A 26,061-nucleotide genomic window follows, 5' to 3' on the forward strand; every position below is an offset into this window, starting at 1 on the left:
GGTACCATTTCACATCCATTAACATGATTAATAGATAAATTTTTTTAAAAAATGAAAAATAATACGTGTTGATAAGGATTTGGAGAAATTGGAGTCTTATTTATTATTGGTGGAAGTGTAAAATGATACTGTGGAAAACAGTTTGGTGGCTCCTCAAAAAACTCAAACACAAAGTTATTGTATAATCCAGAAATTTCACTCCTAAGCATATACCTAGAAAAAAATGAAAACAAGGACTCAGATACTTGTACACTAATGTTCACAGCATATTCACACCAGCCAAAAGGTGGAAACAACCCAAAATGTTCATGAAGAGATAAATGGGTAATCAAACTGTTGTAGGTACATACAATGGAATATTTTTCATTTGTAAAAAACACAAAATTCTAATACATGCTGCAATATGGATTGAACTTAACACCTTCTAAGTGAAATAGGCCAGACAAGAAAGGACAAATATATGATTCCACTTATGTGAAGTACCTAGGATATGCAACTTTGTAGAAATATAAAGTAGACTTTACCAGGGGTTGGGAGAGGGAGAAACAAGAGAATTATTGTTTAATTGGTATAGAGTTTCCATTTGGAATGATGAAAAGTTCAGAAAACATACAGTGGTGGCAATTACATGACTTCATGAAAGCATTTAATACTACTGATATATACTTATTAATAGAAATGGATAAAATAGTGAATTTTATATTATGCATCTTTTACCATAATAAATTTGTTTAAAGTATATGGAAAATTTTGTACTATTCCTGCAACTTTTCTGTAAATTTGAAATTATATAAAAATAAAAACTTATGTGAATAAAAACAAAACCTCAAAACCTGCCAGTTTGTGATGATGTAGTCACAGTAGCTTCCAGGGCTTTCGAGGTAGCACTAGTGGTAAAGAATCTGCCTGCCAATGCAGGAGATACAAGAAATGCATGTTCAATCCTTGGGTCATGAAGCTCCCCTGGAGGAGGAAATGGCAACCTGCTCCAGTATTCTCGCCTGGAAAATCTCATGAACAGAGCAGCCTGGCAGGCTTCTGTCCATGGGACTGCAAAGAATCAGACATGACTGAGCGACTGAAAAACAACAACAACAACGTCACAACAGCTGGTACATATCTTCTTTGAAAAAAGCATACAGTCCTATAGGACTAATCTCAAATTTTTCCCTTAAAGAACTGACTCTATCAAATTTGTCTCTAAAAGAATCCCACTCCTGCCCCAGGGCGATCTTTTCTTTCTATCCAGTTGAGCATCTCATTTTCACTTGGGGCTCCTCTTCTACCCAGGACTTCTATAGTGGCAGAGGTTGATTTCAGTTGGCACAGATGGACTGAGGCAGAAGGGTTTTCGAGGGGCTTGACAATGCCCTCTCTATGCCCAACTGGCAAACCATGCTCCTCAATTTTATGTGGATGTTAAAAAACTGTATTGTCTTTGACTGGGTGCTGCAGAACAGAGGCTTTAGTAACAGGTTGGAGTGCAGGGTTTTTCTAGAATGAGTACACTAAACAATGTCAACAGGAGATAAGATGAAAATTATCCTACCAGCTTCATGACTTATGTTTACCATATGTTCTATCTCCACATAGAGCTTATTGTATTTTGGAGTTTACATAAGACTTACAAAAACATATTTTATTTATATGTGATAGAGGAATCAAAGACCCTATGAGGATATTTTTTCCTATCTTACTTGTTTTGGTCTATCAACTCAATTTCAGGGAAATCTTTAGACAAGTTTGTTTGTTGAGGGTAATGAACAAAGGCTGTGGACTCTATACTTCCCTTTGGCTCTCATAGCTCATACTGATGATGTCATTACAATAGATGGTACATATGTCCTTTGAGAAGAGCATGCAATCCTATAGGACAAATCTCGGATCTATTCCTTAAAGAGACAGCATTAAAGAGAGCTCTCCTGGGCAGTTTACCCTCAAAGTCAGAGAATTTTCCACACACAGTTGGGTATGGCCGGTGATAAATAAATATGGTGTCAATCATAGTCTGTTGAATTGACTTGGCTTTCCTGAGTCTTTCTTGTAATTCCTATTTGGATAGGAAGTAGAAAACTTGACTGATGTAAATACCACTTTTTGTGTCGCATCCTTCACAACCTTCAGTCACCTTTTCATAAGAAAAGGACCAAATCTCCATTGGCTTAATGTCCCCAAAGTTGTCATCTCAAATGCTGAGATTGAAATCTTATGAACATATCTCCTTTTAAGATAGAGATGGGAGTTTAATAATTGTGTGCTCGTCTGTTTTTATTTTAGAGAAATATAAGGAATAAAACCTTCTTCTGGCTAGGTAGGACTGACAGTACACATCTATCTATAATTTACTAAATCAAAGTGTACCTTTCAAACAAAGCATATCCAGTGAGACCCTTTGCTTCTCTTCCCCCTAAGATGTGATAATCATAATAAGATTCTTAAGGATACTCCTCATATGAAGATGAAACCAGCTCTTCTTTCAAAGCCAGATCATCATGAATGAAATTTTCAGAATGCCCTAATTATTTTTCTGTGTTTCTTTATAGAATTTGTACTCTTGTCAGAACTCATCTGGAGGGAAATCATAAAATGACTTCTATACTATAGGAGAAGAGAAATCTTTTATTTATTTATTTTTTTAGCTACAGATATTTTTATAGCATTTTAAATATCTAATCTCATAACCAATTTCATTTAATCTTCATAAAGATTCTGTGAGGTAGCATTTTTTTTGTTTCTATTTTATAAATGAGGAAACCAAAGTTCAAGAAATATTTAACTTCCTGAAAGTCACTCAATAATAAAGGGGTAGGGGATTAAGAGGTACAAAGTATTAGATATAAAATAAGCTATAAGGATATGTTTTACAACATGGGAAACACAGCAAATACTTTATAATAGCTATAAATGGAGTATGAGCTTCCCAGGTGGATCAGTGAGTAAAGAACTTGCCTGCAATGTGGGAGATACCAGAGATATGGGTTCAGTTCCTGGGTTGGGAAGATCTCCTGGAGGAGGGCACAGCAACCCAGTCCAGTATTCTTGCCTGGAGAATCCCATGGACAGAGAAGCCTGGTGGGCTAAAGTCCATAGGTCTCAAAGAGTCAGGCATGACCGAAGTGACAACACAGCATAAGTGGAATATAACCTTTCAAAATTGTAAGTCACCATATCGTACACTTGTAATTAATATAATATTATACATGATCTATACTTCAACTAAAAAAAGTGAGGCAGAGGGTGCTGAATCTTTGAACTAAAGTTACTGCTCCTTCCATGACCATACTTCTCACATGGAAGTAACCTAAACCAGAAACTGAAGAATAATAGTCAAGGCTGATTTCCTTCTGGCAAGTAGGCCCCAGACCATTTCTCGTTCTCTTGAACTAAAGATAACAGTGTTACCACCTAGCAGCCAAGCCAGCTCTCTTTTCTCTGGCCATAAGGATCACTGGTGCTCAAAAAACCATTTCCCACATTTTTCTGCCACTTCTTCCTGTCTCCACTCCAACTGTCTCCCTCCATTAAAAACCCTTCAATATCTCCCTGGTTTTTCTAGGTTGGGAGCTTCTGCCCTACTGGACTCAGTACCTACTTGCCTGTGCCTCCCTTCTAAGTAAATCCCAAGAGCTGAAGGACAGTCAGTGAGTGCAGTGTCCTAGCAAGAGGAGACATAACACCCGGCTTCTTATGCCCTTCTTCCAAAGACAAGCTCTTTCTCTAGCTGACTAGGGTCAAGTCTAGATGATAAATGCATAGAGAAATGAAGAAAGATGTTTGTTTTCTCCTTGAGCACTTCTGCCAGCGTTTCCCTGTTTTCTCCTGAGGAAGACTGAGCAAGAAAAGACAAGAAAACAGACTCAATGTCTTCCTCAGGGTACAGCCTCACTGACACTTACTGTCTGGGCTGCCATATCTTGGGACAAGACTGAAAATAGGACGTGGAAATAGGAAGGGCTGGAAGCTCATCAGAAAACTGACATAGTTCACGATGTAGGTCACCTCTGGCCTTTTTCCTTTATTTTTAAATTTTTTGGCCATGCTATGAGGAATATGGGATCTTGTGGGACCAGAGATGGAACCTGTGCATCCTGCAGTGGAAGTCCAGAGTCTTAACCACTGGACCACCAGAGAAGTCCCTTGACCTTGTTCCTTTAGAAAGGAACCTGCTGAAGACCTCCCAGTGGAAGTCAGTGGAGCAGGTCTGGAAGTCAGCTATGATCTGAAGTGCTTGTTCATGACTCAACCACCCTGAGAATTCATCACTGCAAGAGACTTGGCGATTTTGACCATTATGTCATTTTACACTCTTTTTTTCCCATCAGTCATGTATCTGTTTAACTTCTATCTTTAAGTCATCATTGGTTAAATTTATGGGTTGTAAGGAATATTCATATTGAAATATAGCACATAAATAAGAACTATAAAAACAATCACTCAAAATTCACCTGATATTTTACCTTTAAAAACAAAAAATAACAGCTGTGAAAATTTTAAATTTACAAAAGAGCCAAATTATAAAATTGTATAACAAATACTATACATACCATATTTTTGCCATGCCATATTTGTCATAATTGTTTCCTATCTCTTTTTTTTTAAGATAGTAACATTTATGAATACAATCTGAAACTCCCTTCACTCTTTCCCCTTCCTTCCTTCTTGCTTCTGCAGAAGTAACCACACTGAGAATGTGTGTATTTTTCCTTTGCGTGTTTATGTATTGCACCTGTCTGCACCAATTAATTATAAACATACGGTATTATTTTAAATTTATGTATTTTTGAAATTTATCCATACTGATTGACAGAAAGATTCTAATGTTATAAATATTCTTCAGCACAGCACATCAAGATGTCATTAACACTTAATTAAGCCCTTGGAAGGTAAACACAGTTGGCCCTTCATGTCTATGGGTTCTATCCATGGATTCAACTAACTGCAGTTCAATAATATTTAGGAAAAAAAATTCCAGAAAGTTCCAAAAAGCAAACCTTGAATTCACCATGGTTATTCACCATGCACCAGCTATTTGCATAGCATTTACATTGCATTAGGCATTGTAAGTAATCTGGAGATGATTCATAGTGTACAGGAGGATGTGTGTCTATTATTTGCAAATACTGTACCATTTTATACACAGAAATTGAGCATCCATGAATTTTAATATGGGGGATATCCCCCACAGATACTGATGGAGGATCATACTTAGAATCTAGCAATAGTAGTTTTATATTTTTTAAATTGGGTGTGTGTTTAGGCTCTAAACACAGGGATCAGAAACACAAATAAAAATCATCAACTATTTACATATATTTCTGATGTAGCAAAAAGTAATTCAACTTTGAACTTCATTTTAATATGTTTATTTCTATCCCCAAATGAAATGAGGTATACAAAATGTCACTTTGAATCTGTCCACAAATTGTGTTCTTGCTTTCATAGTTGAAATTAATTCAGTAATGTGAAGTGCTTATTAAATGTGGGTAAGCCAATTTTGTCTTTTTAGATATGTGGCATGAATATTATTAAAGGCTTTAATCAAATTAACTTGCAGTGTAACTTTAATTGCAATATATTGATCTAAAGTAACACATTTTATGAAAAATGACTTATTTATTTTATGTTATATAAACATACTATGAAAGATAATTTTAAAAGTTCCTTAGGGAATTCTTGATTTTATATGTAACTTTGAATATAGTTTGAGAGTTAAAGGAGAGTAGGAGAAATCAAGACTGATTTAAACCAACCTAAAATTATACAAAAAAGACAAGGATTTTAAAATGCTTTAATTCCCATTGCACCATTTCTGACTCATATAATATTATTGTCCAACTAGCTGACTTGCTGTTAATCACCCAGCTGAGACCAAAAACTCCCGAAGCCCAAATCGACAACACAGATACTCATGAACTAAATGATTGTTTATTGTTTTAAAAACTGAGTTTTGAGGTGGTTTGTTGCACAGCTTAATTAGGTAGAAATAAACTGTCACAACTAATACAGTGTTTTTTGTTGTTTGCAACCAAGAGCCTTAGATAATTTCCTTTAGTTCTTCTCATCAGCCTGGAAACACCTAAATTAGTTCATTCTGATGAACTGGCTTGCTCCCAGTATCTAAGCAGTATTCTGTGCCCTTTCAAGATGGGCTCAGTCTATCCACCCACACAGACACTCTCTTTGAGCTTGTTTTCCAGTTGATGTCCAGATTCCAGGTGAAGGCCATTATCTTAACACCCATAATCTAGGAGCTCCTTTACAGACAACTTGGCAGCTTCATCATCAAGATCACAAGAGCTGCTGCTGCTGCTGCTGCTAAGTCGCTTTAGCCATGTCCGACTCTGTGCGACCCCAAAGATGGCAGCCCACAGGCTCCCCTATCCCTGGGACTCTCCAGGCAAGAACACTGGAGTGGGTTGCCATTTCCTTCTCTACTGCATGAAAGTGGAAAGTGAAAGTGAAGTCGCTCAGTCATGTCCGACTCTTAGCGACCCCATGGACTGCAGCCTACCAGGCTTCTCCGTCCATGGGATTTTCCAGGCAAGAGTGCTGGAGTGGGGTGCCATTGCCTTCTCCTCACAAGAGCTAGATCTCCACTATCCTGAAGCTCACAGCCACCTGAATCAGTAAATATCCATTTCTCCATGGTGATACCCTAGTCTCTAAACAATGCAGGAGACCTGTGTTCAATCTCTGGGTTGGGAAGATCCCCTGGAAAAGGGAATGGTTACCCACTCCAGTCCACTGGGGTCACAAAAGAGTTGGACATGACTTAAGCGACTAACACTTTCACACTTTTAAGAGGGCATAGAGCCTCTTTTTCTTGTGGGAAGACATGAACAGCACAGCTCAGCAGGAAATAGAACAGTTAAAAGAGAAAGGAAAGACTCTACAACTGAAACAATAGACCAAAAAGTAAACAAATTTGTTTCTAAATCATATCCTGGTTCAGTTAATATTTACCATCTACAGCTTCGCCTTCTGTTGCGAGAACAAAGGCAGTGCCTCTAAAAGCACAATATAAGAAGCCAAGGAGTGAGCATCTCTCCATTGGTATGACCATTGCTGTTTCTCCCACTACTCCTGAAGACCCAAGGAGCACAGAATGGAGAAGCTTCTTCTGGGTGTCCTGCTCCTCGCCTTTCTCCCAGAGGGCATGACACAGAAAGGTAGGTCCTAAGTTTTGTTTGGATAAAGTTTTCTCCAAGTCTCAGGGGAACTGAAGTACAGCACGTTTTGTTACTGCTGCTGCTGTTTTGAGGAACAGGTGAATGAAGGATGGTATAAGTCCTTTTGCAGTATTGCAAGTGATTTGCAGTATTGCAAATCACCTTAAAACATAGCAGCTTAAAACAACAAACATTTAGTGGTCTCATACTTTCTGCAGGTTCCGTTCAGTCCAGTTTAGTCGCTCAGTCGTGTCTGACTCTTCTCGACCCCATGAATCACAGCATGCCAGGCCTCCCTGTCCATGACCAACTCCTGGAGTTCACTCAGACTCACGTCCATAAGAATCAGGGAATAGCTCAGCTGGATGATTCTGACTCTAGGTTTCTCATGAGTTGCAGTCAGTCAAGCAGAGACATCCTCTCATCTGAAGACTTGACTTGGGGAGGATCTGCTTCTTTGCTTACTCACATGGTTATCGTCAGGATTCAGCCTTTACAGGCTATTGAGTTGAGGGTCTCAGTTCTTCACTGGCTGTTGGCTTGAGGCTGCCCTTAGTTCCTTGCCACCTGGACCTTTCTATCAGGCAGCCTATAACATAGCAACTAGCTTCTCCAACAGTGAGAAATCTAACAGAGAGAAAGTGCCCAGCACAAATGGTAGTCTTTCTTAAAAAACTAAAAATAGAACTACCATATGATCCAGCAATCCCATTCCTGGGCATATATCCAGAGAAAACTATAATTAGAAAAGATACATGCACCCCAATGTTTATTGCAGTGCTGTTTACAATAGCCAAGACATGGAAGCAACCTAAATATCCTAGGAACCTAGATGAATGGATAAAGAAGATGTATATGTGTGTGTGTGTACAATGGACCATTACTCAGCCATTAAAAAAATGAAATAATCCCATTTGCAGCAACATGGATGAACGTAGAGATTGTCATACTGAGTGAAGTAAGTCAGACAGAGAAAGAGAAATATCATATGATGTTTCTTATATGCATAATCTAAAAGGAAATGATACAAATTAACTTATTTACAAAACAGAAACAGACTCATAGACATGGAAAACAAACTCATGGTTACTAAAGGGGAAATGAGTGGGGTGGGGAGGGATAAATAGGAGTTTGGGATTAACATGTAGACACTATTATATATAAAATAAATAATCAACAAGGACATACTGTATAGGACAGGGAACTCTATTCAATATTGTATAATAACCTATATAGGAAAAGTGTCTAAAAAAGAACGGTATGTATATGTGTACATATACGTACATATATATGTGTATATATGTATACACATACACTTAGCTGTATCCCTGAAACTGTATACCTGTATAATACAACATTGTAAATCAACTATACTCCAATATAAAATAAAAATTAAATTTAAAAAATTTAAAAAGAAATAAAGTTTGGAAGCAGCTTGAAAAAAGCACAGACTTTTCATAATCTAATCTTCTGTCACTTGTCTTGGTTCTGCTGTATTCTATTCTTTAGTAGCAAGTTAGTCTACAATCAAGGAGAGGAGAAGTATTTCGGACATATTTTTAAAACCACCCCAGATGCTTATGACTCAGGATATGCCTGGCATAGGGAAGCCCTGGGGCTAGAGAAAGAATAGCTGGCTATCCTTATTACATGGGAACACCATTACCTCTCACCTGAGAGAACAAGAATGGCTATGCAAACCTTTTATTAGAAAAAGAGGATATTACAGGGGTTAGGGTGGTCATTCTCTGACCCTTCTCAATACAAAATTTTAGAACAATCTTGGACTTTACTTAGAGAACCAGTTTCTCCCATACTAATTGAATTGCTGCTTTTGTGAAATTGCTGAAGTCTAATCCTCAGTTTCTTCACCTATGAAATGCGTATAAGAATGAGATCAAACTAGCAAAGAGTTGTTTATGAAGATTGAGTGAGATAAGTTTAAGGGAAAAATTTATGATGCAGAAGTGCTACCAAAAAAGCTTGGTTTTTATTAGCAGTTAAAGAGCATTAATGTTTTCCCTTCCCTTTGTGTTATATCCATTAAACACAACCCCATCTTCTCAAGTTTGAGAAACTTCTCTATTGTATCACTATCAGTAAAAAGTTATTCAAAACACCACTCTCTGGCTAACTATGCTATTTGACTCCAGGTTTGTATACTGACAAGGTCAGACATCACGCATAGGGAGTGTAAACATTAAAGTCTGTAGCATCTGCTTTTTTTTTCTCCTCCACAGACTTGAGAGGGAAGGTGTTTATTTTCCCTGAAGAATCAGACACAGCCTATGTGACCCTGATCCCCAGGGTGAGGAAGCCGCTGAGGAGTTTCACTCTGTGCCTGAAAGCCTTCACAGACCTCACTCGCCCCTACAGCCTCTTCTCCTACAGCACTAAGTCTAAAGACAATGAGCTGCTTCTCTTTGTCAACAAAGTGGGAGAGTACGATCTGTACGTCGGGAACACTAAGGTCACTTTCAAGGTCCCCCGACCCACTTACGGCCCGGTCCATCTCTGTGTCAGCTGGGAGTCTGTCTCTGGGATTGCTGAACTCTGGGTGAACAGCAGGCCCGTGGGGAGGAAGGGCTTGAGGAGAGGGTACACTGTGGGACAAGATGCAAGAATCATCTTGGGACAGGAGCAAGATTCATTTGGGGGAAAATTTGATGTCAAACAGTCCTTTGTTGGGGAGATCTGGGATGTGTCCTTGTGGGATCATGTGGTCTCCTTAAAGAACTTGTGCTTCACCTGTTACACCAGCAACATCTTGAACTGGAAGGCCCTGATTTATCAAGCTAAGGGCTATGTGGTGGTTAAGCCCAAGTTGTAGGCTTAAGCCTCACTCCCTGCAGACATGACTTGTGTTTGATAATAATCATCCACATAGTCTCTTGGAAATTAAATACATTGATTTCAACTTTTCTGGCTCTGTTAAGATGGTATAAACTACATTAAAGACACAAGGGTCAGGTAGACCTTTAGCATACAGTCTTTGTTGTTGCAAACATTACAACATTTTCTGCAGTGTCAAGCTATAGGAACTCCAAGGAACACACTGCTTTCAGTATGCGTGTCAATCTTCTAGAGCCCTGGACAGTTCTGGGAGGCCTCACGGGGCTTCTGAGGGCCAAAAGTTCATCAGTCTATAAAAATGATGTGACCACTGGGAGGGGCCTTTCAGGAGTGGGTTGCTCTCATAAGCAGGACTGCTGAAGAGACGATCTCAAATCGGGCTTTCTCAGAAGCAAGGTTGTGAGTGTTCCCCTTGAACCTAGCCCAGAAAGGATTCAGAGGTGTTCTGAGGAACATGGATGAAGGCAAGGATTAATTGCCTTGAAGACCCCTCTTCTCATTCACTCTCTTGCATAGTTGCTCTGGGGAGGCAAAGCTTTTATTCTTTCAGGTAATGTTCCATAAACATGAAGACTTCCCTTCTTGGCTCTGGTGCCATTAGGGATTCCCAAGTCCTTTGACAGGCACTTTCAGTGCATCCTCGATGGGGGCACTTTGACTGTCCTCTAGAAGAAGAGAGATGGTGGATGGATGACATGGGTTAACTTTTTTTTCCTTTTAATATCAGCCCTTTATGGACTGGAAGACATTGACAATAACAATAACGCTCCCAGACTCTTGTTTAGACTCTTGTTTGATCTCAGAGTTTGAATGAGGTACCCAGCAGTTCATAGAAAATGAGTTCATCAGTGTAGAAATGAATAGGGCAAATGCAAAACCCAGGTATCACCCTGGGTTCCACATAGAGATGAATGAAAATCATGGGCTAATTTCCAGATTTCAGACACGAGGGCACCCCACTCCAGTACTCTTGCCTGGAGAATCCCGTGGATGGAGGACCCCAGTGGGCTGAAGTCCATGGGGTTCACTCAGAGTTGGACAGGACTGAGCGACTTCACTTTCATTTTCATCTTCATGCATTGGAGAAGGAAATGGCAACCCACTCCAGTGTTCTTGCCTGGAGAATCCCAGGGACGGGGGAGCCTGGTGGGCTGCTGTCTATGGGGTCGCACAGAGTTGGACACGACTAAAGTGACTTAGCAGCAGCAGCAGAGTTAGCTGGTATTAATAAATATAATTTCTTCTTCTTTTTTCCTTTGGCTGTAGCACACAGTTTGCAGGATCTTGGTTTCCCAACCAGGGATCAAACCCAGGTTCCTGGCGGTGGAGTTGTGGCATCCTAACCACCCGACCATCAGGGAAGTCCCTTATCAAATTTAATTTCAGAACAGATCTTCAGATATCCCTACACTTGTGAATACAATACAGCATACATGTTACTCCCAGAGAAAGCATGTGTAACTCCAGTGAAATTCAGCTGCTGGGTGTGACGTTACTTTTTTGGTTTTGTTTTTTTTTCTGAGATTTTTTTTTTCTCTCTCCACAAAATTCCGGGTCAGACCTAGAGAATATGTTTTGGTCAAGATAATGTTATAGTCCTTTGTGAACCCTTTTATTTTTTTAATTAATTTATTTTAATTGGAGGTTAATTACTTCACAATATTGTGGTGGTTTTTGCCATACATTGACATGTCAGTCATGGGTGTACATGTCCTAACCCTATCCCAAACCCCCTCCCACCTCCTTCCCCATCACATTAGTCTATGACCCTCTGGGTCATCCCAGGGCACCAGTGTTGAGTACCCTGTTTCATGCATTGAACTTGGACTGGTCATCTATTTTGCATATGGTAATATACATGTTTCAATGCTCTTCTCTCAAATCATCCCACCCTCGGCTTCTCCCACAGGGTCCAAAAGTCTGTTCTTTATGTCTTTCTTGTTGTCTTGCACATAGGATCGTCATTACCATCTTTTGTTACTTTGTATTAACATACAAATACACAAAACTCACCCAGGAAACCGTCCCAAGCTGAGCTTCAACAAAATTGGGGGAAAAATGTCATGGGTCTCCAAGGCAGGTGAGAATGTTTTAGGCTGATAATATTTCTTCTGGAATGTTACTCTTCCACTGCCCAAAAGAAAAAGTGATGATAAGTAAGAAAGGTGGTTTTGACTGTGCTTTCAACACATCCTGTTCACCGACCACACTCTCTGTAAGGTTTTAGAGCTCAATATCTATTTGACATTTTTGTTGACCTTTCAACCCATTGCTTCAAGCAGGTGTTACACAGCCCACTTTTCTGCCATTAACAAAGTGGAAACAATCAGCCTCCCTCTTGCTTATTATTCCCTACCAGCTTTCCACCTGGTGAGCAGCACCTGACCATGTCCCTGGTGGTAACCTCTCAGATGAACAGAGAGTATGGGAGAATGATGTTAAAAACAAAACTCAAGTCAGGGAAACTCTTAATTCTTTAATTTAGGCTTGCCACCAAATTGTGCAACTCTGTCTAGGTAAAGGAAGAATGATAGGATCAATTTTGTGTGTGTGTGATTACAAAAATACCCAGAATATGACAGGCTATATATCAAACTACCAAAGATTCTAAGCAAGAGGTTTTTTGCCAATAGCACGGCAAAGGGCATCCTTGACCTCTTTGTTCCTTAGAGTGTACACCACAGGATTAAGGAGAGGAGTGAAAACTGTGTAAGTCACTGAAATCAGCTGGTCCTGATCCCTCATGTTCTCTGACTTGGGCTTGAGGTAGGCGATAGAGGCACAGCCATAATGGACAATGACCACAGTGAGGTGGGAGGCACAGGTTGCAAAAGCTTTCTTCCGGCCCTCAGCAGAAGCAATCTTGAGGATGGTGGAGATGATGAGGACATACGAGATGAAGACCAGAATCATGGGCACCACAATGACGAGTGAGCTGATAAGGAAATTAATTATGTCATGTATAGTGGTGTTGGCACAGGAGAGTTTCATAACCGGGCGGATATCACAGAAATAATGGGCCACCTTTCTGTAACAAAAGGGCAGCCTGAACACAGAGGAAATCTGAATTGTGGCCACAAACAACCCAATGCTGCAGGCCCCCCATACCAGCTGGGCACATACCCTCTTGTTCATGATGATCATGTACCTCAAGGGGTTGCAGATGGCCACATAGCGGTCATATCCCATCGCTGTGAGCAGAAAGCAGTTGTTGATGGCCAAAGTGATAAAAAAGAACATCTGGGTGGCACAGCCAGCCAAGGAGATGGGTTGGCTCAGGCCTACAAGACTGGATAGCATCCGAGGTACAATGACCAATGTGTACAAAGTCTCTGAAGTGGAAAGCGCAGTAAGGAAGAAGTACATGGGGGTGTGAAGGTGTCGATCAATGCTGATAATTGTCACAATGATGACATTGCCAGACAAGGTTAAAAGGTACAAGGTAAGGAAAACCACAAAGAGGGTGAGCTTGTGTTCATGAAAACTGGTAAAACCCTGGAAAATAAATTCCCTCACCCCTGTGTAGTTCTCTGTCTTCATCGATAAATTCCAAGAGACTTAGGACAAGCAGTCAGAACACATCAGCACCCAGCGCTCTGAGCAGGAGAACACAAAGGCAAGGAAATCATTAGGATCTGCTCCTGATGGATGCCTGGTTAATGGGGACTGCTGTTCACCTATAGGTAAAAGATAGAAAAACACAATCAGGAAACAATTTCATGTATGGAGACTTATACAAAAGAATGAATGGAGATGGGACGAGATAGAAGGAAGGAAGGCTGGGTCAAATGTGGAAAAGATTTCCTGGTGTGTTAGAAACATAGACGTTGGGATAAATGGAGGCTGGAGAAATAGGGAATGTGTAGTTAAATTTGGAAAGATTTTCTTTGGATTACAGTTTCAGATTTTTTTTTAACTTAAAATAAATGTTCTAACTTTGCCCACAACTCTTCCTCTGTTGTTTAAGGCACAGTTTTACCATTTTCCCAAGTATCTTCCCTGTTAAGTTGCCAAACAAGACAACGCTCTCTGCTCCAACAAGACGTAAGTGTTTGCTTTCTCCTTGTCCCACTTGTTTGCATCTTTCATGAACCCTTTTCACAAATCATTCAATAGCTTCCAATCTTATGGCCCCTGACCCCACCCCCACCCCCGCCACATACACGTTTTTGTTAACAAGCCACTTTACTTTCTTTATTTTCCAAGACTTCTCTTGCTGCTGCTGCTGCTAAGTCACTTCAGTCGTGTCCGACTCTGTGGGACCCCATAGACGGCAGCCCACCAGGCTCCCCCATCCCTGGGATTCTCCAGGCAAGAACACTGGAGTGGGTTGCCATTTCCTTCTCCAATGCATGAAAGTAAAAAAATAAAAAACTCAGTCGTGTCCGACTTCTAGCGACCCCATGGACTGCAGCCCACCAGGCCCCTCCATCCATGGGATTTTCCAGGCAAGAGTACTGGGGTGGGTTGCCATTGCCTTCTCCAAAACTCCTCTTGGCCAGCACTAAATACGACCTATCGACCCCAGCTGTCTGTAGTGTAGCTCAGTTGCTCAGTGCTGCAGTGTAGCTGGTTTTCGCGGACAATGTGTATTTCTGTGTGTTTTCTGCCTTAGGTTTGGATTTGGATTTTCACAGGCAGTTTGACTTACTGCTAGACTCTGAATTCTCTTTTCTGACGCCTTCAGAATTATGAACAGGTTTCTTAGGGAAGCTAGTTTGCACAACTATTTCCTACTGGGGAGTTACCCCAGTAACTCAGAAAGTTTTCACTAATAAAAATGTTTAATAACAATAATATCAATAATAATAGTCCCTTATGTCACTTTTTAGTTTATAGAGAATTTTTACCAATATTATTTAACAGCTTAGCAATCTCATATGTTAGGTAAGAATTACCTCCATTTTGCAGATGGGGAAGCTAAAGACACATAGCATTAGGTGATTTAGCCACAATTATTAAGTCCTTAGATCCACACTTTTAATTTTAAAGCCAGTGTAACTTGTTCTGCATCATGAAGGCCTGAGAAATGTCAAGACTACAAAACAGATGAGGAAGAAGATATTTTTGTTTTGCTTTTATTAAAAATAATTAATGCATTTTCTTCACTCTGAGAATGAGATTATATTAGGAAAAACTTAGAAAAGCTGAAAAACTATGTGAAAACTAGAAAAATTTGGAAGTGTCTAAACAAGGATATGAAATACTAGCATATTAGTGTCAATGCATGTCCATTTTCCTTGGCTTTACATTTCTACTTCCAATTATTTATTTTAAGGAAATTATCAGAGATAAGCACCTGGATATACCAAAAGCTTTTACGATATTATTTATAATAATGAGTACCAAAAATAATGTATGATTAAATAAGTTATATCCATCTGCTGGCAACCAAACAGCCATTATATGTCTAAAAAGGGCTGATATGGAAAGATACAATAGAAAGCTAGATACATAAATAGATAAATAGATCAAATTTTGTAAAAAGAAAAGGAATTAACAACAGAATGAAACACATTCAACAGCACACATGCCTTTGAAAAAGTCTGAAAGTAAACATAACATTAAAAATATTTTTTCTGAGTAGTGAATTAAATTAATTTTCTTTTTATGTTCTCTATATAATCAAGATTTTCTTCTTAATTATTCCCTTCTAAACACAAAGCAAAATTGTTAAATTCTTTGCCAAAATGGAACTTTCTAATGAGGCTGCAGAGAGGACTACTGAGAAGAAAAGGTGAACACAGTGGGTAATTTACCGTGGAGAAGAAAAAGTTGACAGTATAAGGTACCACTAACTTAAAGTCTCTAAACAGGCATTTTATAGAAATTTGAGCACCCAAAGGCCAGATTCAAAGGAAATTAACTTCCGGTTTTTAAAGGAAGGCCATAGTTGCTAAAAAGAAAATCTTTCTGAACAGTGCTGGAAATAGTGTAGCAAGTGAGGCAGAATTTAAGGGAATACCAAAACTATTTTAAAAAATTAAGAAAACAACACAGTAATCAAGATGAATAAGATTTTAATGCAGTGTTTTAAAAAATGAATGCAAAAATCCATAATGAATGAAATATTAAAATCTGAAATAAACACAGAACCAATTCTGACTCTTACTATTGTGGGATGGAAGTAGTTAAATGAGGGCAGATTTTGAAAAACAGAAAAATAGAAAATATTTTCAATAACAGAGAAAATGTAGACCAAATATGTGTTCCCTTTCCACTGAGATGTGGTGATGGGCTAATCCTTAGCCACTTCTGTGTAACTGAGATTCATGATGTATTACTGAGCAAGATAAAATTCAAAGCTTACGTCACTGGAAAAATCAATCCTACCTATATTAAGGGGAATGAAAGAAAAATAAGCTAGGCTATAGGAGAGTAAAGATTGAATTGAGCTTGTGCATTCCTGCAATTCCATCTCCTCCCCCATCATCCTCTTGGGGAAATGGGGACAAAGAACTGGTGGGTGATGCCACAAGGGTGGTAAGGTCGGGATAACTGAAACAAAATGACAGCCTCCTTCTGCAGAATTCACCTCACTGAAAAACGCAACACTTTAAACCACTTTCTGTTCCTTGGATTCTGGATCTTTTGACCAGAATATCTCTCCATGAGAAAATATAAAAAATATTTCCTTCTGGAGACATCATTTTCTGCTTAGACCTAACAACCAATCCTAGGCAAGGGGTTAATCGTATTCATTTCATCATCCAAGTCTTTGCTTCCAACTGGAAGCAAGTTGGAAAAATTCATGTGCTTGGTAGCTTTAAGTCCTTTAAATATAACTGAATCATAGGACCTTAGAGTTAGGAAGTAATTTTAAAAGCACAGCACTCCTCACAAATAGCCGCCAAACTCTGCTTCCAATGATTGGAAATTCATTCTCTTACAAGTTAGCATCCGCCTCTTCAGAAATTAAGTTTACTTAAAGAAATAAAACTGGGCTTTTCATATTATAAAAATGCTTAAGGCAGAAAAAAAAGCTGTCTGTATAGAAGGACATAAGTAGAAAAGTTAGTTTTCTGTTTCCTTGCTTTGCATTCTCTGGTCTAGAAGTAAACATAATTTATGTTTGTTTGTTTGTTTATTTTACCTGGTTTATTTCTGTCTAGAAAATTTCTATGTTCAGTTATGTATATTTCTGTATCATTTCAATTTTGCACAAATGGAACTAGACTGCACATACCAATTTACAGCTAGTTTTTTCCCCTTAATATCTTGAATACTTTCCATACCAGTGCTGTAAATCTCTCACTCTTTTCCTTTCTAATGGTGCATACTACCTCATTACACAGAATCATATAGATATATGGTCATCAATTCTATTTTTGAATGGTCTTAGTTCTTAGAAAATGTTACTTCCTATTGACTCAATATGTCTCCCTGCAACTTACCACATCCACACATTATCCCACCATCTATTTCCTTTTCAATCTGATAATGTTTAAAATATTTGGAGATCATTGTAATGTCTCAGCTAAATTTCATGTCCTTGAATCCATTACCACAACAAGATGAGCATGAAGAAATATAATATTAATGAACATGAGAATCAATACAACCAAAAAATATTGCAAATCATAAAGGGAAAATAATAATATTTTGGAAAATACACATGGCATTCCATTTTCACTTAGTTCTGCCAACAGCTGCTTGCTGTGGCAGACATTAGCAATAAGGAAAAGGAGTCACTTTTCAGACAGTGATCTTTAAAAGACATTGAAAGGCTGAATCTATTCAGAGGAAACAGGTGAAAATACCATATATTCAAGAGGTGTTTAAAAGGAAAGCTAAAACCCACAAAGCAAGAAAAACTCAGCTCTTCTAGTATCAATGCATACTCAGTCACTCTGACGTCTCCAACTCTTAGAGAATCTCAAATTATTGCTATATATTCCTTGAAGCTGGGGACATTGATTCCTTCGGTTTGAGAAGTGAGCCAGAGGGAAAAAATCCAGTCTGTTAAACTCCAGATTTCAGGAGTATTTCCCCCAAGAGGAGCAAATCCCTCTACCCCAAGTCTCCTGGGACCATCTGTTTCAAAATTCCTCCAGGGTGCTAAGAAGGAAAGGATGAGAGAACCCTAGAGCTTATCTCAAGGGCTTTGTTAGGAACTTGGGTAGTAGATAAGAGAGATGCTCTCATTTGCTTGCTAACTGTTAGGGGATTTTGAAAGTTTCACAGACTAATACTGCATTGATTTTAGTCCAGCAAACCATAGGGTTACTGGATAAGCTTACAAAGACCCTAAATTTTAGCTTTGCAGTATTAGAGAGCAGCCAACTTCCTGAAACTTATTCAAATCAGATCAGGGCAAGCAGAGGGTTACAGGAGCCGGGGCTTCTCTTGTCCAGTTTCAGCTTACAGTCAATTTCTTAACACCTCAGTGACATACATCTCAGCCTAACTCTCCCATTTAGAGAGATCCATCTCCTCTGTTTGGAGAGAAGATACTTTCATACCCATTCCTCATGCTCCTTTTGATTAATTCTTGACTTATTCTGGAAAGAAAATGAAACAGCAGTAGCTTTCCACTTCAGCAAGTTGAGTTTCTGGGTCAGTACGACCTCTTCATTGAGAAGGTCTCTGTACTCTTGCCTGATTTTCCCTCTAACTCAGATGGCAAAAAGTCTGCCTGCAATGCAGGAGACCTGGGTTTAATCCCTGGGTTGGGAAGATCCTCTGGAAGAGGGAATGGCAAGCCGCTCCAGTATTCTTACTTGGAGAATCCCATGGACAGAGGAGCCTGGCGGGCTACAGTCCATGGGGTCACAAAGAGTCAAACACAACTGAGCAACTAACACTCCTACTACTATTCCTGTTACCTTCTCAAGCCCCTAGTAAGCCAGGGTGGAATCTTTGTGGCAAATTGTGTTTGCATCAATTGAGACACTGAACTCATCTGTATCCTTGGGAGTTGTTTGAGAAGCCATTTTAGTAAAGAAGGCTGAGTGCTGAAGAACTGATGCTTTCAAACTGTGGTGCTGGAGAAGACTCTTGAGAGACAGCAAAGAGATCAAATTAGTCCATCCTAAAGGATATCAACCCTGAATATTCATTGGAAGGACTGATGCTGAAGCTGAAGCTCCAATAGTTTGGCCACCTGATGGAAGTCCCAACTCACTGGAAAAGACCCTGATGCTGGGAAAGATTGAAGGCAGGAGAAGGGGATGACAGATGGTTGGATGGCATCACCGACTTGATGGACATGAGTTTGAGCAAACTCTGAGTGATAGTGAAAGACAGAGAAGTCTGATGTGCTGCAGTCTATAGGATCGAAAAGAGCCGGACATGACTGAGCGGCTGAACAACAGCAGTGTAAAAGAGAATGGACATAAGGATCTTCAACTCTAAGAATTTTCTTTCTAAAATAATTCTATTTTCCCTCTGATTAAAATAGCAATATAGATGTATGTTCACCGTATATAAACACAAGAAAGGGAAAATAAGATAATGCAAATTAGTTATGATCTCCAACTTAAGAAATACCAACACTGAATTTTTTTCAAATATTTAATTCATTAGTTTATTTTTGGGGGGGCACACGGGGTCTTTATTGCTGCCTGTGGGCTTTCTCTAATTGTGGAGAGCGGGGGCTGCTCTTCCTTTTGATGCACAGGCTTCTCATTGTGGTGGCTTCTCTTGCTGTGGAGCATGGGCTCTAGGGCACTCAGGCTTCAGCCGCTGCTGCACGAGGGCTTAGGAACTGCGACTTGGAGTCTCTAGAGCATAGGCTCAATGGTTGCAGCACATGAACTCAGTTGGTCCTCAGCATGTGGGGTCTTCCCAGACCAGGGATCAAACCCTTGTCCCCTGCATTGCAAGATGGATTCTTAACCACTGGACCACCAGGGAAGTCCCAACACTATACATATTTTGATAACTGGTTTTCAGATTATTTTTATATGCATTTATATGTTTGTATCTGTTTACACATGTACACTTATGTTTATGGCAAAAATGGAATGGTTATTATTTTTGTATTATTTTGGACTTCCCTGGTGGCTCAGGTGGTAAAGAACCTGCTTGCAATGCAAGAGGCCCAGGTTCTATCCCTGGGTTGGGAAGATCCTCTGGAGGAGGGAACAGCAACCCACTCCGGTATTCTTTCCTGGAGAATCCCCATGGACAGAGGAGCCTGGAGAGTTATAGTTCCTGGGGTCTCAAAGAGTCAAACATGACTGAGTGACTAACACGCACAGTATTTTTGTAGCAGTGCTTCTTTTTAACAACATGAGGTTGTGTTATACATATTCTTTATATGCAGCCTGTTTTCTCTCTTAGCAATGTCTTATGAATCTTTCCTATATAAATAGCAATTTTTTTCTACAGAATTATTCTTAAATAGCTATCTTGCCTTCTACCACTGAAGTACTCTATATTATAGTATGGTTTCAAGACTTAAATGAGCATCATGTATTACATGTGGTTGCTAAGTCTTTAAGGTCTTTTTTAGTCTAGACCAGGGTTTCTAACCAGAAGCACTGTTGACATTTTACACCTCATAATTCTTTGTTTTTTGGAGACAGGAGAGGGGCATGAGGGGGGAGGCCATGGCTGTGTGAGGTTACAAAGTGTTTAGTATCCCCTGGGGGTAAAATCATCCTCTTTTGAATATCTTCGATCTAGAGTGTTATGCCATTCTCCTCCCCACCACCCAAATCTTTTTCCATTTCATTGACAGGTGTAAAAACCAGGTTAAAATTTCACTTTTGGATATCAATTTACTCATTGTATCATTTAATTTGTTCTTCTATATCCTGTGTTTTCTGCAGATTGAAAGTCAGTTCTAAAGTTTTAATTAGAGGTAAGTTCAATTTATTAAATTATCAATGAAATGGAAAAAGATTTGGGTGGTGGGGAGGAGAATGGCAGAATGCTCTAGATCAAAGATATTCAAAAGAGGATGATTTTGCCCCCAGGGGATATTTGACAATATTTAGAAGTCAAGGCTATGGTTTTTCCAGTGGTCATGTATGGATGTGAGAGTTGGACTGTGAAGAAGGCTGAGTGCTGAAGAATTGATGCTTTTGAACTGTGGTGTTGGAGAAGACTCTTGAGAGTCCCTTGGACTGCAAGGAGATCCAACCAGTCCATTCTGAAGATCAGCCCTGGGATTTCTTTGGAAGGAAAGATGCTAAAGCTAAAACTCCAATACTTTGGCCACCTCATGAGAAGAGCTGACTCATTGGAAAAGACTCTGATGCTGGGAGGGTTTGGGGGCAGGAGGAGAAGGGGACGACAGAGGATGAGATGACTGGATGGCATCACTGACTCCATGGACGTGAGTCTGAGTGAACTCCGGGAGTTGGTGATGGACAGGGAGGCCTGGCGTGCTGTGATTCATGGGGTCGCAAAGAGTCAGACATGACTGAGTGACTGAACTGAACTGAACTGAAGCATATGTACTATAAAATGTATTATACTACATTAAACCATATATAAGTTATACATAGCTGTGCTAGATTATATAATATACATTAAAATCTTGCACCACATCAAGTAGGATTATCAAATTTAACACATACATATACAAATGCACGCTTGTATTCAACACTTTGCAACCTTATGGACTGTAGTCCACCAGGCTCTTCTTTCCTCGGTATTTTCCAGTAAAACGTATACAAGACGCCTAGTTAAATGTTAATTCTAAATAAACAACAAGTAACTTTTGTAGGATAAGAATATCCCAAATATATCATGGGACATATTTATATTAAAAATTATTATTTATCTGAAAATCAAATTTTACTCAGCATCCCATATTTTATCTGGCAACCCTCATCAGGAGGCATATACTGTTTGATTATACTACTCTCAGCAATGCTAAATTGATCAGTGTTTCAGGGAGCAACAGTCTGATGCTCTATTCAAATTGATCCCATCAATTTTTTATCATTTCATCTTTAATGACTTTTGGCTAAATCAATTTTTTATTAGTGGATGAAAACAATGCTTTTCTAATCAAGTCATTTCTTCTACATTTATTCCATATACTTTTTTTTTTTTTGTATAGAAGTTTATTTCATCAGTTAGGCCAAGAGTACAAGGTAGAACAGAGTATAATCAAAATTCAAACTGGGTCCTCTGTTTCTGAGTCTAGTGGGCATTCCATTACATCCAGGGAAAAAAGACCATTCACTTTTGATTTGTTGATGATATATGACTACAAATAGTCACAATCCAGGAAGCCTATGCCTCATAATTAGTGGAGATATAAGATGGCAGAGATATAGCATAGGGTGGGAGCGTGCAAATTTGCAAACTGAAGCAAATTCAGAAAAAAATTCTCTAAGTGGGGGGAAAAAACTCTAGAAATAAGGAGTAAATGATGGCATTTGAAGCAAAGAGAGTGATGGATAATTTAAAGAATCTGGCATTTTTTATTTTCCTTTCATTCTGGCCACAGAGTCTGAGTAACACATTTCAAAATAATCCATATAGTCAAGTACATATCCATGGGTGTACTATAGACAGTCAAATTGCTTGTGATTTCTGAAAGGTCTGGGCTTCTCTGGTGGCTCAAGCAGTAAAGAACCTGCCTGAAATGCAAGAGGCCCAGGTTTAAACCCTGGGTCAGGAAGATCCCCTGGAGAAGGGAATGGCTACCCACTGCAGTATTCTTGCCTGGAGAATTCTGTGCACAGAAGGGCCTGTCCGTGGCTACAGTCCCTGGGGTCACAAAGAGTCGGACATGACAGACTGACTAACAATTTCACTTTTTCTGAAAGGTCTAAAGTTTTGTTCACAAACAGACTTTAAAGATATCTCAGAGGAAGACTCCCTTTCTTCAGCTTCATGACATGTGACATGATCAGAATTAGGCAGCACAAAAAATTTTCTTCTTTTTCATTTATTGTCTTTATTATATTGCACTTCCAGTGAATTAAATTTATAGTTAAATATCCTGTGGATAGAATATAGAAAGAGGATTAGTAGACCCTATCTTTCACATATGTCATATATCTCAATAGGGCTGGCAGGACATCAGTTATAAACAACAATATTCTATGATACTAATTACCATAGGAATTCATTTAAGAGTATGTCAAAGAGATGCAAAGATTAGTGATTCCATGAAAGATGAACAACTGGAGATAAAAGAGTTGTCTAGAATGTCTTTAGTACTCTTCCAGAGATATTTTTTTAAAAGCAATTATCTCTAAGAAAGAAGAGGATAATTTATCAGGTTGCAACATCATTATAGAAAAATTAATGAGTTAATTGCTCATTTATATCTCTAATAAATATTTATTGAAAATCTAAACATGCTCTGCATCATGCTAAGCACAGGGTAAAGAGCAATCAATCAAACACATACATTGTATGTGATGCGGAACAAGACAATGCAATTCGTATACAGTTTGACACATGCTTTGATAAGGTAAGAACAGAGTATTACAGGAACAATAAGTAACCTTCTGATGTGCATTTTAATATACTAAATTACTTATATCCACCAGGAAGCAAAAGCCACTTGGAGATGACTGATCTGAATTAATAACCATCAAAAATGAATGAATGGGCATTTTGAATTATCTTGTGAGTTTGAATAACATCTCAGAGACTGGTCAGCTTTAGTGAGTTGACCATTAAGATTTGGGGCTTGCGTGGCTGAGACAACCCTGGATGATGGGAGCTACACCAAGGTTTTCCTAATTACCAAATGCTGTTTTTGATTCTTCTCTTACTTGATAACTCTGATGCATTCAACACTGCTAATTACTCCCCATCTTGAAATTTTCTTCAGCATTGATTCTGTGATACCATTACTATCTCTTGGTGTTTCTAAATTTAAACAGAGAAGCTTACCATTTAGCATATGGGTAATTTAGCATATGGGCTTCCTTGGTGGCTCAGACAGTAAAGAATACACTTGTAATGCAGGAGACCTGGGTTCAATTCCTGGGTTGGGGAGATCCCCTGGAGAAGGGCATGGCAACCCGCTCCAGTTTTCTTGCCTGGAGAAGCCCCATGGACAGAGGAGCCTGGTGGGCTACAGTCCATGGGGTCACAAAGAGTTAGACACGACTGAGTGACTAAGCACAGTACATGCATTTGTCCATCTGTTTTACAGAGGGGATAGTGAATGCCTTTTAATCTAGTGAGTCAATGAACTTGGGGTTGTTAAGAGAGAGTCTACTGCATTCTTTTCATTTCAGTTTGTGATTAACCTAAATATCTAAATTAACTACCTACTCAGCCACATCACTCTGATTTAATTCTCTGCCTGGTATGTTTTTGTTCATTTCTTTATTCATTTCATCACTCTCTTTCTCCCATATTGAGTTATTAGTCCATAAGAGCACTCAGTCTCTCATCCTTTTCTCAGTCCTAAACCTTCAGCCAAAACAAACAAGCAAACAAACAGAACCCCATACTTTAGCTCTGTGTTTGCCACTGATGAATGGCTTAGATATAAAACTTGCACAAACCATGCTTTGATGTTCAGATTTCTCAATCCTTAAAATAAAGAAATTTAAATTCTCTCTAAAGTATTTTCCTATTTTAAAACTTTGATATTTTTCTCTACTTTGGGACTTAGGATAAAAACTGATGTGTGCTTCTGTGCTCAGTCATTTCTGACTCTTTGCAACCCTATGGACTGTAGCCTGCCAGGCTCCTCTGTCCTTGGAATTTTTCAAGTAATAATACTGGAGTATGTTGTCATTTCCTCCTCTAGGGGATATTCCTGACCCAGGGATCAAACTCACATCTCCTGCATTGGCAGCCAGATTCTTTTACCACTGCACCATTTGGGAAGCCCCACTGAGAGGAAATTGAAAATACCATTTATCTCTTCCTCAAGTCACTTCTAACTGATGTCCCATGGTTATCATCAATCCCACCATCCCTTCAGTATTCTGCTTTAAACTCCTTTCTTTCTTTGATTTCCACTTTCAAATCTACCACCACCTCCTGTGGCTTTTTCTTTTCACCTATGCCAGCTTTGAGACAGTATCATAGAAGGCAAGGTTACTGTCCTGAACTATCAACCTAGCAGACCAGGCAGGAGAATGAAGGACTCATCAACCAGGCAGCGGGAATCACTGCTCTTTGGAAACCACCATAGGGCCACACCGTTCCAGTGACTTAGCTTCTTGAACTCCTACAATCCTAATTGCCAAAAAAGGCTCAGATGTTAGAAGTGGAGGAGACCTTACGGTTCATGCAGTCCAACCTTTACATTTCATAGACACAACTTTTTTGAAAGAAGTCTCAACTTGTGAGGTATAATCATAATTTTTTTCTAAAACGCTTACTGCAGCCCCACGCCTGTTGGGCAGCAGGCTCCCATGATGACATTTTAGACCAATTTTATAAACTTCTAATCCCTTTTTTGTTATTAAATTATATCATTGGAGTTATTAAACACAATCCTCTTATTTCCAAAATTTATATTTTCTTTGAAATTCTCTCCAGTCTCCATCAGCCCCTGTGCTTCCACCTTCCCCCAAGCATGGAATAGGCTTATGGCTCCAGTGTCTTGATATGTACTGGGAAGTGAAGGGTGATGACCACACAGTCCCCTTTCCTCCCAACATCATCGTCTTCCTTCCTGAAAGGTGAGAAGAGAGAATGGAGAATGAAAAGCAATTATCCACAGTGTATCAGCTATCAGCTCCTTGTTTTGTTGTTGCTGCTATTTCTGAAATGAACACCACCCTATAAATGGAGATGCAGATACAGTAATGTCCCCTTTTCATTCAGTTTAGTTCAGTCACTAAGTCATGTCCGACTCTTTGCGACCCCATGAATCGCAGCACGCCAGGCCTCCCTGTCCATCACCAACTCCCGGAGTTCACTCAGACTCACGTCCATCGAGTCAGTGATGCCCTCCAGCCATCTCCTCCTCTGTCGTCCCCTTCTCCTCTTGCCCCCAATCCCTCCCAGCATCAGAGTCTTTTCCAATGAGTCAACTCTTTGCATGAGGTGGCCAAACTACTGGAGTTTCAGCTTTAGCATCATTCCTTCCAAAGAAATCCCAGGGCTGATTTCCTTTAGAATGGACTGGTTGGATCTCCTTGCAGTCCAAGGG

The 26,061-nt window shown here is 39.4% G+C and overlaps 2 protein-coding genes across 2 annotated transcripts; one reads left to right on the forward strand and one right to left on the reverse strand.

Moving 5' to 3' along the window:
• Positions 1 to 7,018: 7,018 nt before the first annotated feature.
• Positions 7,019 to 10,086, forward strand: LOC104993540 (mucosal pentraxin). The gene is made up of 2 exons (XM_010846846.1): positions 7,019 to 7,169; positions 9,410 to 10,086. Exons 1-2 carry the CDS (start codon positions 7,106 to 7,108, stop codon positions 9,997 to 9,999), a joined length of 654 nt encoding a protein of 217 aa, XP_010845148.1. The 5' UTR covers positions 7,019 to 7,105; the 3' UTR covers positions 10,000 to 10,086.
• A 2,543-nt stretch (positions 10,087 to 12,629) lies between these two features.
• On the reverse strand, positions 12,630 to 13,562 carry LOC104993541 (olfactory receptor 10J1-like). Its single transcript, XM_010846848.1, has one exon. It carries the CDS (start codon positions 13,560 to 13,562, stop codon positions 12,630 to 12,632), a length of 933 nt encoding a protein of 310 aa, XP_010845150.1.
• Between the last annotated feature and the right edge of the window lie 12,499 nt (positions 13,563 to 26,061).

The sequence above is a fragment of the Bison bison genome, unplaced genomic scaffold (assembly GCF_000754665.1).
Source record: "Bison bison bison isolate TAMUID 2011002044 unplaced genomic scaffold, Bison_UMD1.0 scf7180017864240, whole genome shotgun sequence".
NCBI lineage: Eukaryota > Metazoa > Chordata > Mammalia > Artiodactyla > Bovidae > Bison > Bison bison.